This window comes from Podarcis raffonei, chromosome 5 (genome assembly GCF_027172205.1).
Source record: "Podarcis raffonei isolate rPodRaf1 chromosome 5, rPodRaf1.pri, whole genome shotgun sequence".
In the NCBI taxonomy this organism is placed as follows: Eukaryota; Metazoa; Chordata; class Lepidosauria; order Squamata; family Lacertidae; genus Podarcis; species Podarcis raffonei.
In genome coordinates, this window is record NC_070606.1 from 3,664,874 (window position 1) to 3,680,286 (window position 15,413).

At 42.1% G+C, this 15,413-nt stretch overlaps 1 protein-coding gene across 6 annotated transcripts in view; it reads left to right on the plus strand.

The window, feature by feature from the left end:
• The window catches only part of PHF21B (PHD finger protein 21B), a 188,218-nt gene that overhangs the window by 152,134 nt on the left and 20,671 nt on the right, over positions 1-15,413 (plus strand). For all 6 annotated transcript variants that reach the window (XM_053387614.1, XM_053387616.1, XM_053387619.1 and 3 more), the window contains 3 exons: positions 6,107-6,460; positions 9,218-9,340; positions 15,044-15,095. In XM_053387614.1, coding sequence (XP_053243589.1) covers positions 6,107-6,460; positions 9,218-9,340; positions 15,044-15,095 — 529 coding nt within the window. The remainder of the gene's footprint in view (positions 1-6,106; positions 6,461-9,217; positions 9,341-15,043; positions 15,096-15,413) is intronic.

Consider the following 15,413-nt stretch of genomic DNA (forward strand, 5'->3'; position numbering starts at 1 on the left):
GTTCAGTCTTTAAAGGAGGCTGTAAGATCTTCTGTAACAATTAGTTTCGGGTCGTAGAGCCTGTTTGTATGATAACGAGCAATTCCTTTTCATAAGATGTAAAGGGAAAATATTGTGGCTAATTAGATTCCAGTCATAACATTCAAGAGTCATACAAGAGGTACATTCTTTTAACATTCAGTTAAAAGTTTTGCGCTTGTATTCAAAAGACTTGGGTATTCAAAAGACTTGGGTTTGGACCCTTTGTAGCAACTGAGACATCTGCATCAGTGGTTATAAAAAGCCGGACTATTCCAGTTGTAGTGCTCTTCCTATGAGTTGCCTTGCTTAGAAAATTTCACATAGGCATTTCTTTGGAGTCTTTTGAGTAATTGGTAAAAATCAACCTCTTTAGAAAAGCTTTTATATCTTTGAGGACAGTGGATGACACTGATATTGATGTTACCTGGCTTTTTGGTTCTTACCTTGTTCTGTAGGTGTGATGTTTTGCTCTAATGTGTAGATTAAGCATACTTACCCCCATGAGAATATATAATAGGCTGATTTTGAAAAGATAGACATTCTAATGTAAATAGACGTTGTGATAAACCATGGCTTACCACGCATAAATGGATCTCATCCACTTTGTTCTTCCCTAATAGATCTGGGGTGAAAAAAACCACAATGCCTGATTTAGTGTTAATAAATCATGGTATGTACCCAAGTTTGTACGTTCATGGTTTGATCATGGTTTGTTTCAGTAAAACAAACCACAGTCTGTGGTTTAGACACCGTATGTTCTTCTGAGTGCAAGATCATAGTTTCATTCCTCTGCATGCTAGAAGCCCAGATAGGTACATTCACATAAAACCATTAACTATAGTTTACTGTGATGTGTGAATGGAGCCAATTCTCTGCAGCTATAGAGCACATGCCCCTCCATATAAACAAACAAACAAACAAAAGCTCAGTTTAGGAAAGCTCTGCTTCCAATGTGCTCTTTCCCGCTGGGCATCAAAATATAGATATTGTTGAGATTTTGATTATTTTCAGCTTCTGAGGCATCAAAACAAATTGAGCTACAACATAAAGGTAAAGGTAAAGGTACCCCTGCCCATACGGGCCAGTCTTGCCAGACTCTAGGGTTGTGGGCTCATCTCACTCTATAGGCCGGGAGCCAGCGCTGTCCGCAGACACTTCCAGGTCACGTGGCCAGCGTGACAAAGCTGCATCTGGCAAGCCAGCGCAGCACACGGAACGCTGTTTACCTTCCCGCTGGTAAGCGGTCCCTATTTATCTACTTGCACCCGAAGGTGCTTTCGAACTGCTAGGTTGGCAGGCGCTGGGACCGAACGACGGGAGCGCACCCCGCTGCGGGGATTCGAACCGCCGACCTTTCGATCGGCAAGTCCTAGGCACTGAGGCTTTAACCCACAGCGCCACCCGCGTCAAAACAAATTGAGCTACAACATACTATGTTTGAAATCATTATATACATAAATTCAATAGAGGTTTGACATCTGTCATATACTAATGAAATGATATTTTGCTTTCTCCAGAAAAGCAAAACCCACACTAATTGCATTATGTTCAGCAGTTGTAAGAACACATTTCTATTTATTGCTCTCCCTTCTCTCCCAATCCTTATAATGCCCTCTTGGGGTATATACAGTGGCAGAGCTTCATGCTCCAGAACCAGGGGCGGAGAGCAGGCGGGGACGGGGCTGGTACGTGCCACCCAAAGGGGCGTGGGGCGTGGCGCGCTGCCTGCGGGGCCTGGGCACCCGGCATGGGGGGGCAGCCACGATGGAACCCCACTGGGATCATGCTGCCTGGGGGGGTGCTCCCCCTGCCCCCCTCTTCCTCCACCAGTGGGTATATAGGGTGCCACTTGCCATATATACTCAAGTATAAGCCGACCCGAATATAAGCCGAGGCACCTAATTTTAGCACAAAAAACTGGGAAAACTTATTGACTCAAGTATAAGCTGGTTCACCACACCACAAACCTGGTGGTGGTGCAACAGCAGAGGAAGAACAAGCAGCCCGAAAGGGCTACTTTCTTGGTGCTCGTCCCTCCACTGCCCGCCTCTGCCGCTTGCAAGAGCAGGCATAGGAGCCGCGGTTGGGAGAGGCACAGCACAGCGCAGCCCCTCTCCCAACTGCAGCTCCTGGGCCTGCCCTTGCAAGAGGCGGGTGGCGGCGGAGGGACGAGCGGCGAAAAAGGAGCCCTTTTGGGCTGCTCATCCCTCCACTGCTGCCGGCCGCCTCACTCGAGTATAAACCAAGGGGGGCTTTTTCAGCATAAAAACATATGGGGCCTGTTCCAATAGGAAGGAAGAAGGATTCTAATTTTGCAGTGAAATTAGATGTTAGGAGGGAATCAGTGTGCAAACCCAAGGGCTCTTCATTTAATGCCCATCTGTGATTTGGCATCACATCTAAACTCAGCCTGAAAGTTGATGTTAGTAAGAAGTATTTAATAATATGAGAGGTTACCATATAACACAATTTTATCTAGGAATAAAATTTGTTGGATTTGCTAACTTTCTGTTATCAAAGTGTTTTGGACTTGTGCATGTTGCTGTAGCACCAAGCTCTCTTGGTGTGTAAGGAATATTTGTCTGACCCCCTAATTGTTGCAAATAATTTGTTCCATGAATGGTAATGGTTGGTGCTATGTACTTAACCTGTACTTTGTATTTTATCATCATCTAGCACATTTTTGCAGTATATACTGCTTAGCATTTTTTCTGCATTTTTTAAAATAAAAAACCCTAATCCTTTAATTGTCTGTTTAAATGCTTAATGTTTTGCTGGAGAATGTGGAGATTAAAGTAGTGTGTGGGATAATGGTTTCTTGTTCTATGTTCTGTCAGGGGTTCATTTCTTGTGGCCTGTAGGCAACTGTTTAATTGTTTCTTTAACTTGTGCATGGGGCACAGTTAGCAAGGCAGTATTATTTTTTATTTGTAAAAATGAATTAACTTCCATATTAAGTGAGTTTCAGATTAGGTAGGGAGAAGCCTGTGAGGGCTACGTAATTCTGCTGAGTTATCACAAGGGGGCAGAAAAGACCCAGTGTTGCCTTAGCTTAATCCTTCATTTTGAATAAGAACACTTAATTTGGCATTGTTTAACACTGGTATGAAATCATGCTATGTACATTTAGTATACAGTGGCACATGGTGAAATGCTGTGCATTTAAACAGGCTACAACAAAAGTAACTTTAAGTCAAACCTAATTGCAACGCTCACAGTGCTTTGCTATAAATGCAGCTTAATGCAGAATTAATTGTTCTATTATCTCTAATGGACTTTTAAATTCATACTATACTGCACTGAGGCAAGGAAGTCAAAGGTTAAGGCTTCCATTCTGACTACTGAGGGCAGGATTTGACTGTTTTGCACATTCCTGATATGTCACATATAAACTGAACTCTGCCTTTGCTCTGCACTCAGCCAAGATTTTTTCCATCAATTTTTATTATTTATATAGTGCTGCTTTAAGAGAGTTTCACAAGCAGAAAAGACAGGCTCTTATCTCCAGGGATCTTGGAATCTACATGTTGACAGTAGGGAAGACAGTCAAGCGAAGGAAGAGCAGAAAGGTGTAGAGGTTTGAGGAAGGAGTCTTATTTATTAAAAGGGCAACAGGAGAGAATAAGAAAAGTCTTTTAAGAGAGGAGCAGTCCGGTGGCTTTGAACAGTAGAAATGTAAGAGACAAAGTTGAGAGCACTGACATAGTGGGAGATAAAATAGGAAAAACTGTGGCAAGAACTTTGGTGGTAAGGATAACACAAAATTAATAAAGAATGACAGCCCGTGGATGCCACCATCTTTTTATTTTTACCATGCCAAAACCGTTTTTGGGCGATGGGTTACTGGAATCACCTACCTGCTGTAGTGTTAGGCCACTGCAAAAAGGCCCTCCCGCTGCATGGTGGCCTGGAACATCATCTTTTGCTTATTTTCTTCAAGCTTCAGCAGCTAAAAGCTGCTTTTGCTTGCTGAAATTCAAAGCCTTTGGGGTAATGACACGGACAGCTGTTTTCAATACCAGATTATTGGGAAATGACAGTGCTGAGAGCTTTATTCCCAAAGACTGGGAGTGCAAGAACTGACAAGTGCAATATGGCAGCTGGAATGGAAGGAATAGAAGTTGAGCTAACTATGTAACACATTAAATTATTTATGCTTAATCTTGACGCGATGCTTAACACATTGTTAATTTAGAGCCATGTTGACAGGATGGCATTAATTACACCAGTAGAAGGTATCATATCATCAGAATGCTGTCCTTGGAGACCTTCATTTTAATGTCTCATTTGTAGAATGCAGGCTGCTGCTGCTGCTGCTACTACTTCTTGGCACATTCTCAAATTTTGGCAAAGTCCCCCCCCCCTTTTCTGGAAAGCCATCTTGCATTAAAGACTCCTATCTCCAGCGGTCTCAGAAGTGGCTTGTAGCTTGCAACAAATAAAAAGTGAAATCTAGCACCCATTTACTGCCCTTCAAACCTAAGCAATCTGCTTTTTGTCATAAACTCATAACATACATAAAGGAAAGATCTTTGCTTAGTATCCTTCAAGGCTCAAGACTTATGGCTTAAGGGGCGGGAGAAATCCTGCAGCTGATTTGTACATTCGTGAGGATCAAGTTTTAAATTCATTCCTAGACCATACAACTTTTAAGTTGCAGGAATGTCTGGATGCTTCCCCAGGTGGAAAAATCTCAATGCATTAGCAGAACTTATCAGTGAGATAAATGCAATCTTCTCTTAGATATGTTGGTTTTCTGTGGGCAAGGAAACTCTCCTCTTCCCCGCAGTGAGGAACATTCAAATTGCTTGTAGGTCAAGGCAGGAGCAGAATTGGTGCTTTCAGGAGCAATACAAACTCAAGATCTGATGGGATGAGCAGAGTTTGGAATAGGTGTATTTCTGGCTGAGCATGGGGTCAGCCAGGGCCACGCCAGCTGAAGTCACCCATCCCGGCTCAGCCAGAGATACACTGGCATATGTCCTCCATCCCAGCTCAGGAGCTCATCCCCCTCTGCCAAGGCTAGGGTAAGTCATGGACAGTATAGTGGAGCGGGTGGGAAAGGGCAGGAGGAGACTTGCCCCTATTCTAAACTCTGTTCAGCTTAATCATATGACCAGTGGACACAGCAGAAATTGCACTGGCAGAAAGGGCGCTGTAAGTCAAACTATTTCAAAGGCTTGTTTTCCCTCTACCAGATTTGGGGGGCTCAGCCAGCGGTACCCCTGCTTCTGAACGGAACTTGGGACAAGAGTAGATTATGCCAGAATAATTTGTCCCATGGTTTGGATTGCTGTGCCCGTGAGCTATTGGAGAGGATACTGCCTGAACCATAATCTCTAAAAACCAAACTGAATGTGACACAGAGTTCCCTGTCTTGCTTAGCTTTAGTAAGATTGCTGTGGTCAATAAGAGCAGCTCCTAGGTGGGTGGGTGACTTGTTATTATTAAAATTTCTATATTGCCCTTCATCCGAAGATCACAGGGCAATTCACAATATAAAAACACAAAAATACACACTATAATAGCAAAAGCAAACATAGGTTTAAAGGCCATAGATTGCTCTTCTCCCAGGCCTTTGGCTAATAAAATAATATTTTCGTCTGGCACCTAAAGCTATGTAATGAAGGCACCAGGTGAGCCTCGCTGGGAAGAGAATCCCACAAGCAGGGTGCCAATGCAGAAAAGGTCCGCTCTCGTTGTGTTGCCACCCTCTGGACCTCTTGCAGAGGAGGCACATGAAGAAGGGCCTCAGATGATGCTTGCAGGGGCCAGGTCAGTTCATACGGGGAAAGGCAGTCCTTGAGATATTGCGGTCTTGAGCCGTTTAAGATTTTATCGGTCAAAACCAGCGCTTTGAATTGGGCCCGGAAACTATTTGGTAGGAGAAAAGCACAGTTGAAAGGGATTAAGCACTCCTCCCCAATTTCACTTCCTGAATCAAAGTAGCAACTCTATGCTGCTGCTGCTTTGATATTAAAAACAACCACAACCACTGCCATGGGCCCAGATCACCTGCACTATCTCTGGTTTTCTTCCCTATTCTTTTAAAACTGAATTGAACATGGTCTTTTCTTCCCTGCAGGTTAGGCCAAAGACCCTGATTCCAGACAGCCTCCCTATATCTCCATGCAGAGACCAACCTTCCAAACAACCTTCTGCGTTCCAAAAGGCAACTGTAGTCAGCATCAAAAACCCCACACCCGCCCTCCCCACTGCCAATAATACTGTTAGCCATGTACAGACACCCAACAGCCAATCACAAAGTGTCACTGAGTCTACAACAACTGTGTCAGCGCCCCTGAGCACCACAGGTGTGGCCTACGCCATCATCTCCACATCCCCCAACAATGCAGTTCCTATCAACACCAGTGCCACTGTTTCAGTGGTCAATGACGGCATTAAAGTGCAACCACTCCTCATCAGCGCTGACAGCAAGGTAAGTTTCATTATTGAACTGCCGTTCTTATTGCAGGTTTACTAACTGCATGAAGAGCACAGGTCTGATATATTTAGCTGCATTTCAAAAACTCTTTCCCCACCACTCTTCTAGTGAAAGTACAGGAAGCTGTGTGAACTCTTCAGGAAACACATGGAAAATAATAACCATTTAAATTATCCATGTACTAGTGCAGGATTGGATGTTTGTTTTGGGAGACAAGATGATAGAAATATCAGTTGTTGTTTAGTCATTTAGTCGTGTCCGCCTCTTCGTGACCCCCTGGACCAGAGCACGCCAGGCACTTCTGTCTTCCACTGCCTCCCTCAGTTTGGCCAAACTCATGCTGGTAGCTTCGAGAACACTGTCCCACCATCTCGTCCTCTGTCGTCCCCTTCTCCTTGTGCCCTCCATCTTTCCCAACATCAGGGTCTTTTCCAGGGAGTCTTCTCTTCTCAAGAGTCTCCTCCAGCACCATCATTCAAAAGCATCAATTCTCCGGTGATCAGCCGTTTTTATGGTCCAGCTTTCAAATATCAGAGACCAGCTCTATAGCTATAGGCTTTGCTATTTGGTTCAAATGTATAGGGTGTGATGCTGCTTTGTGGGCATGGTTCCCCTGCTGGGGTCGTCAACTCAAAATGCTGCAGGCACTATAGGCAGAATTCTTCCCGGGGTCTAGATACTAAACTTAGCCATTGCATCTCTTGTGCATCATCCTTAGTCCTTCTGTAGCTCCCTTACTTTATGTACCATATACTCCCTTATGACCTTAACTGCTATAATGTTTCTTCAGAGCTCACCATCTGAGTAACTCAGTTTTGTGTCAGTTTTCCGACACAAATGTGCTTTTCTCAAGCGTTTTTCTCTCCTCACCTTCCTTTTAGGTTTCTCTTTCTCAGTACCCTTCCTTCAGCCCCATTGCCCATGGTTTCATTCTTGCAATCTGGTCTCAGTATTCACCTTTCCCTTTGTGAAGTTTAATTTCAGCTAGTCTGACAGCTTTCCTTTCTGCATTTTAAGCTAGACTGCAAAGTATTTAGTTCTCTGAGCAGCAGAACACACTGTACCTCAACATCAGCTCAGTCAATCAGCTGCACAGTGTAGATTAATATATATATAACAACAGCATCTTTTTACACAAATTTCCCTTAGGTTGTTAACATAGAAAGTCAAACTTTTTAAATCAAACAATTTATTACTTCAGTATAATGGTTGATTTTCAACTTTACACTCCTGAAGGCAGCATCAAGTAAAAGTTTAAACCAGTGAAATCAAGTAAAACTATACAACAGTAAAACAATAACAATTTCTGTATTTCTGTCCAAGGGAATAGTGGCTGATTACCAGTGAGTGAAAATATTGTTCTGCCCTGTGGTGGGACCCCATAATCAGTCCTCCTCAATAAACCTTAGTTCTCTGACAGGTCCACATGGGTATATCCAAGACCCATGCCATTTAAGTGGAAGCCATTGGAACTAGGCAACCATCAGACCAACTTATTCTACATTAACGAAATGCTCTGAGTTGTCTTTGAGTGCAAACCCACAATGTACACATTACAGTAGACAAGTCAAGAAGCTACCAAAGCAGCAAGTTCCTTCTTATCAGTGTGTGCAGCTGACATGCCAGCCAAAGTTGATGGCACACACTCTTGGTCATAGGCACTACATGAGCTGGCTCCTAAGCTCTGCATCTTGGGTGACTTCCAGTGATGCCCATACACTTGTTGAATGGCAATTGGCTTGGGCAATGGAACTTCCAGTCTCTCTTCTTCCCTGTCCTGCCTCTCTCCCAGTGTGCCTCCAAAAATTTATCCAGAAGGTCTCTTAATTCTCCACAGGAGATTTTGGGAGTGTTTGGGGATCTGGAGGAGGGTGAAGAGCAACAAGAAGCCCACTTGTAGCTTCACCCCTTGTTTTCCATGTGGAATGTGATTGCATGTGGCCATCGTGTAAACATAGAATGTGTTCCACCTTTGCTAGATGGAGGCAGGGTTTGGGTTGCTTTTTTCACCCTCATCTAGTCCATTACTGACTGTTGCACTGGTGTCTGGTGGAAAGGAAAAACATAGCAGAGTCCCGTCTTCCTCTTGACACCCACCTCATCACTCTAGATGACCTCTCTTAGCAGTTTTTTCATACTTGGTATAGAAAGTCCTGTTAATGCTACAGGAGTAATAATTGTCTTTCTCAAACACAGAGATAAATTTGCACTCCTATGTAGCTCTGCTGAACTCAGTGAGACTTGCTTCTGAGTAAACAAGCAAAGGATAAGCTGAAATTGTGTTGTTGTGGACCATGCCATGGAATTGTGTTATTGTGGACCAGGACATAATTAATAGGCTAGAAAAAGAGGGACCTGAGAGAGATTGAGATGCTAGATTTAAAAAGGAAACTATTCTACCATTTCCTTTTGGAATATTAAAAATCAGGCTGGAGACCCCAGTTCTGGCAACTTCTGTGTTGCGGGGAGACCACGTGGACCACCATTCTGAGACGTGCCAAGTGATTGAATCAACTAGGTGTAAGTGAACAGTCTCTGAGAACGGTGCCTCTCTTGTTTATAATATTTGTAAAGATTCTGACAAGAGAGTCTCCAGATCGTAATATGCCTGCTGTATGATTTTATTGTCTCTGCAAGAAAGTAGTTGACAAAGGAGCCCTTTATTTGAAGATTCTGTTTCTCTGTTTGAAAAATTGAATCCCTTTCAGACTGTGGAGCAATCTTCTTTTCATTCACCCATTTGTTTTGCAGGTCATCATCATTCAGCCTCAAGTTCAAACCCAAACAGAGAATAAAGTGGAGACAAAGAAAGCTCCTGAAGAGTCAGCTCAGGGACCCCCTGCTACCAAAAAGAAAAAAGAGGAAAGTCCAGAGGTTAACAAAATCTTATTTTCTTTATAAACGTGATATTTCATATACATAGAGAAGCTCACAGAACGTCTCCTCAGTCCAAAGGTTAAGCTGCTGCTTTTAGAGCATATAGTCCCTTATTTACTGACGGGGGGCGGCGGCAGGAGCTGCAACATGCTTGCCTTAGTTTTATTTATACCTTTTGCAAAATACAGTTTGTTACAAAACCCACAAAATATGCCCAGAGCAGTTTGTCCTTACTAGCCTTAGTTAAGTGTTATAGTTCTGTGTTTTAACAAAGTAATGAAAGTGCCCATTTGATCTGTGTTTACTTACATATTTGTGTAAAACACATTTTTAAAATCCAGTGTGATTAACAATAATAATAATATTCAAATAATTTGTAAAATCAACCTAAAACATGAATATAATAACATCTACAGAACCAGAATAATGTGCAAGACTGAGTATTAATAATCAGAAAAAGTCTGGGCAAGCAAGTATCTTTTTAGCCAGTGCCTAAAATTAATGACGTCTCTGCTTCCCTCATTTTGGAGGGGCAGCTGTTTTGCAAGCCAGGTGTCTCCACAGAAAAGGTATGCTGGGTTCCTGAGGACCTCTTCTGAAGATCGTAGTGCGTGGGCAGGCCTGTACAGGGACTTTTAAGGTGTTTTATGAACTTGTGCAGCACCGAGGAAAATTGGCTACAAAAAAGAATAAGCAATCAGTTTCTACTTACTGTATGACAAATGCTTCATGTCACACTCTTATCGTTATAAGAAGCAACGGGAAGCAAGTGCAAGGATAAATGGGCTTCTTTTTCATTGTTCACTGCGAATTTTCTGTAATATTGATTATTTGCAAGCCATCTAGATGGATAAGACAAGGTTCAATGAATAGCTTGCAAATGCGGAGAGGAGGGTAGGACTTGATTATTAATATAATAATAATAATATCAAGCTTTAAGTGGCGCTTTAGGTCAGAGATGCGAAACCTGTGACTCCCCACCCCATGCCAGGTGTTAGCAAACTGCAGTTCTCCTCATTCCTGGTCATTGGCCAGACTAAGTGGGGCTGATGGGAGTTGGAGTCCAGCAACATTTTGATGGCCACAGGTTCCCCCTGCCTGCTTCCTGTGATGCAGCCAACATGGCTGCATACATATAGACCTGGTGTTACAACTATTAATGCCACTTCAGTTTCTCTGCAAGATGTTCCACACGCCTGATTTTTAGTGTAGAGTTCACTGCAAGCTAATAAGCTTGTGGCAAAACAATTCCCCTGCTCTCAGAAAACAGACCTGTAGAACTTCTTGGAAATAATACTTTTAAAATTACAGGTAGTAAATAGTAAAATGGGACCTAATGCTATGAGATATGCAAGAGCATTTCAGAGTACTCTAGGAGATAGTAGAATTGAACCCAATTGTCATTACTCAAGTTGAATAATATTAATAGCTGTCTTTGGAACATCGCCTAGACAGAACAGACTTGTGCTCATTTTTTCCTCTGTCAGCAAAAAATACTTTACACATAAGACTTGTCCATAAAATTGGGACGACTGCATTTGTTGTCCAACACCAACAATTTATTCTTATTTTTTTCATGGAACAGTAACACCAGAAATGACTATAATACAGGATTTATTGCTTACCGTCTTGGGTAACTCTTTGTTCTTTATGTTCTTCTGATGGCAGCGGTGGCTGACCTGTGACCCTGCCAATGGCGTTGGCCTGCAGCGCTCATAATTCCTGACCATTGGCCCTGCTGGCTGATGGGAGCTGGACTAAAACAACATCTGAAGGGGCCACAGGTTAGCCACCCTGGTCTTGTGGATTGTAAACTCTGTTCTATTATTTTCATTATTAGTAAAAATTCTTAATAGATGATGCTCAGCACTGCATGAGCAGACACCAGCTGATCATAGAACTGTAGAGTTGGAAGGGACCCCGAGGGCCATCTAGTCCAACCCCCTGCAATGTAGGACTTTCAACTAAAGCATCCATGACAGATGACCATCCAACCTTTGCTTAAAAATCTCCAAGATCCAAAGGAGCTCTTAATGTGAAAAGTATTCCTGCAACATAACTTCCCTTTCCTCTCTGCCACCTCCCCAGATTTGCTGCAGAGGGTCCCCCAGCTCTCTGGAGTAGTTTTTTGGGGGGCATGTGGGGAGGCTGCAGGGTAGAGAAGGGGAAGTTGAGTTCCACCCTCAGACAATCACAGTAAAGTATTAATCAGTGTTTATCTAGATCTTTATGGCTGTTCAAAACACTTCATTTAGTCCTCAAAGCAACCTTCCTCCAGATGATTGTCTGCCTTTCGTACATGCACAACCTTCCTGTTTCAGCACTCCTTCCACTTTTTACATAGCCATTCACTGTAGATTTATACCTCTTATAGGATACTGACACTGTTGCTGTTTTGAATGGCCGTGTCACTGGGCCCCTTCTCAACTGCTTCATTAAAGTAAAATATTGTATTTGGTGAAGAGTTATCAAATAGAAAAGAGCACACAAAAGGACATGCCTCACGTAAAAGAACGTGACTCACTTAATTTAAGTCCATTAGACATGTAAGAAATCTGCTCAGCTCAGTCCACACTGGTTCAGAGCCTCAACACCTCTTTTTTCTGCCCACAGCAGCTATTTTTTGCTGGCATCCAAAGCACTTTTATCCATATCTGAATACTGGCTTCTCACTTTTTAAAAAGCCAAAAATGCACTGCTTATATATCATTTCCCCTTGAGTTGATGTCAAATTCTACTTACTTATGTATTTCAAAATGAACTGCCCCAGATATATTCTGTTACATGGTTGCTTATCTGAACATTAAAAATCTCCAAGTCTTGAGCTTTGATTTCCTGTTATTTCTGTAAACAAAGCCACTGGGGGATGAGTTGTGTGGCTGTTCATCTTGAAAGAACTGGTTGTGTTAGAGAGATACAAGTTGTTCAGTGTGGGAGACCAGAGGATTTGCCTAGTAGTTATGCAATCATGGTATAAATGGAGCCTAAACAAACACAGCCAACCTACCCATCACATGTTGCCATAACAATGCTCATCTTCACCCACCTTTCTGAAAACCAGCCTTCCCCCTCATTGTAGTTTAAGTAAGTAAACCATTTCCCTCATATTTGCCTTTGTGTTTTTGATCCCTAGACCCCTTCAGTTCATTCACTCGCATCAGGTATGAGATGTGTTTTTCACTGAGATGCCATTCTTTTTTGTGTGGATCACCAGTCTGTGCTGATTTAATAGTCATTTTAAAGAATACATATTCTCTGGCCTTGCATGAAATAGCATTCCAGGGTGTGGTTGGGAGACACAATTGGAGATTAAGAAGGTATTTTAATATCAGTTTTATTTTCAAATTAGTTTTTTATTCCTTTCTGCATATTAAAGTGGAACTGATGACTTAACAGGAACAGTTCTGCTAGAAGAACCGTATGGTTATCAGGCAGTGCAGACTTGGGGCGTAAGCATGAGGTCTGCTTCTGTCTTGCTTTCTTTGTGCACTAAAGAAAAAGTATGTATTATAAGGCTCTGGGTTAATTTATTTTGTTCTTTGAGTAAGCTTTAGTTGATTAACATGCATTTATGCAATTAGTGTAATTAGAACTAACTGTGTAATTAGTGTAAATGCATGTAACGACAACTAGAACATATAATTACAATGTGAAATGTTGTTGTCTTTTTTTAAAAAAAAAATCCTTATTGAACTATGCAAAGAGAGAAGTACTGCAGATTCCTTAAGGCATTTATTGATATATTTAGTATGAACAGAATTCAGAAATATAGATCAAGAAAGCTTGGCATTCAAAAGCAAAAGAATTGGTAGGCAGTAACCTTGTTTGAAAACAGCAAAGCAGCTAATGTAGGAGTTTGAGTTGGATTTGGAGGAAGACGGTGGATCCAGGGCCTCCTAAGGCAGCCACCCAGGGACTGTGCTATCGCAGCCAAAGTGCTAGGTGATCCTTTAATTGGTGTAATGAACGACATTTTTCTTTAATTAGGTTGTTAAGTCTTCCTTTCCCCTTGAGTAGTGGAGGGCTAGGTCCAGACAGCAGGCTGGCTCCTCTTTGGTCATCATTGAGAAAGATGTGCCAGGCATGTTGGGTGCTGCTGCCCCTCCATCAAGCAAAGAAAGTGCACAAGTGGTGCTTCCTTTTGCCCCAGACTTGCAGTATCAGGTTGGGGATAAAACCCTCACCACAAAAGACAGAGACAGGCAGACACTCTGCCAAGTGCCAGCTTTATCCCCACCTGAGTTTTTTGTTGTGCTAATAACCTTCCATAGAAAAGTCCTTCCTCATCTGTGCTTTAATCTTACTTTATTAAAGGCACTGTGACTTGATGCAGTCAATACAGAGAGGCAGTTCTTTGGGCAATGCATGTTTGCAGAAATAGATTTTCCATAAAGTTGGTTCAAGGCAGCAAATGTTCAGATTTTGCCATGGTTATCACACCATCCTGAGTCTTTTGATTTTTATTTTTATTTTTTAAAAAAAGGTCATAGCTCTTCACACATTAATCCATAGTCTACTGAGTGACTCAGTCTACTGAGTCACTGAGTGCAGGTTACAATTGTTTCTCCATCTGCATTAGATGGCTGGATCAATAGGTTGGTTGCCCCTAACCGGCTGCACATTTTGCTTTATAGCTTTAATTTTAGGAGGGTTAGAGACTCATTCCTCCCCCTCCCCCAAAATGAAAGCTCAGAATCCAGGGGTCTTGCAAGTACATTAGCACCTACCTCTCAGTGACCTCGGCCACCATCTTCTTTCCCCCTCACGGACCAGTTTGTGGCCAGTCACCAGTGTTGGAACTGGTGCTTATTCTATGTACTCTGGACATAGAACCAATTTCTTTGGTATACCTTCATATGAGACGTGAGCTGTAATGTCCAAAGACAGCAAGTCAAGTTCTTGCTTTCTGAGAAGGCTCATGTTGAACTTCCCCAAAACTGCTTGTCAATTATCCAGTGGTATAAATGTCTAGACTCAGATTTTCATATTCCATTCTGCAATAGAGAATATTTAAAACGAGTCTTGCTAGGGTTGCCATATGTCCTTTTTTTCATGGGTAGAGTCGTCATAGCGATCCACAGTTAAAAGTAGAAGTCAGCAAATGTGTCTTCTTGTTTGCTTTTCAAAATATGGCAACCCAACAGCTGGTGGTTGGGGTGAGGTCAGATTTTTGAATGCTCCTCTTAAATAAAAATCTCTCCACACTTAATTCAACAGGCAGCAGGTTATGCTTCAGCTTTTCTCCCTGATGTGCCAGTCTTTCATGTTTCTTCATGGTTTTTTTTTGGGGGGGGGTTAGAATTGTCACTCCTCACATCCAGTCTGACTACTTCATTCTGTTACATGTATAGGCCAGACTTGTCCACTGTACTTGGGATCAGACAGAGAGTTTATTTTCCATACTGCTCACTTTTAAACATAGAAACAGGAAACCAATGAAACAATATGCACAAATGTAGTACAGTACAAATCAAACTTTCGCAAAAACAAAACTCTGACCCATCTGCACATGTTTGACACTGCTTTGAGGAATTCATCTGAACATAGATGTTGTGGTTTTTTATAGAGGAATGAAGGTCCTGAGTTATTAAAGAGTTCATGCTGTTAGTCTTCAAATGGAGGAATTTGTAAAGCCCTATGGTGCAACTGGAGGTCTTTCAGCAGTAATCAAAGTAATGTATTTTTTTATTTCTTCTCTAGAAAATTGCCTTTATGGTAGCATTAGGCCTGGTTACGACAGAATACTTGGAAGGTAAGAACGCTTTTATTACTACAAAAATGTTTTCTGTTTTGGGGGAAAAACAACTTCTCAATGAAGGTTGGAAACTTGGACTCTTTATTATTAAAAGTGGGGGGGGGGCTGGTCCTCATGAAGTAAAGTATTGTGTGTTCTTTGCCAGCTGAAGATCTTGCTCTGATGTTCAGCAATGTAGCTTACATATACCAACAAAATGCCATGACTGGAATGTGTAGAGTATACTGCAAAGAGCTACAGCCAAGATATACTATATAACAAATCCAAGATGGCCTTTAATGTGACTGATGTTTTTTAAAAAATAAATAGCATCCA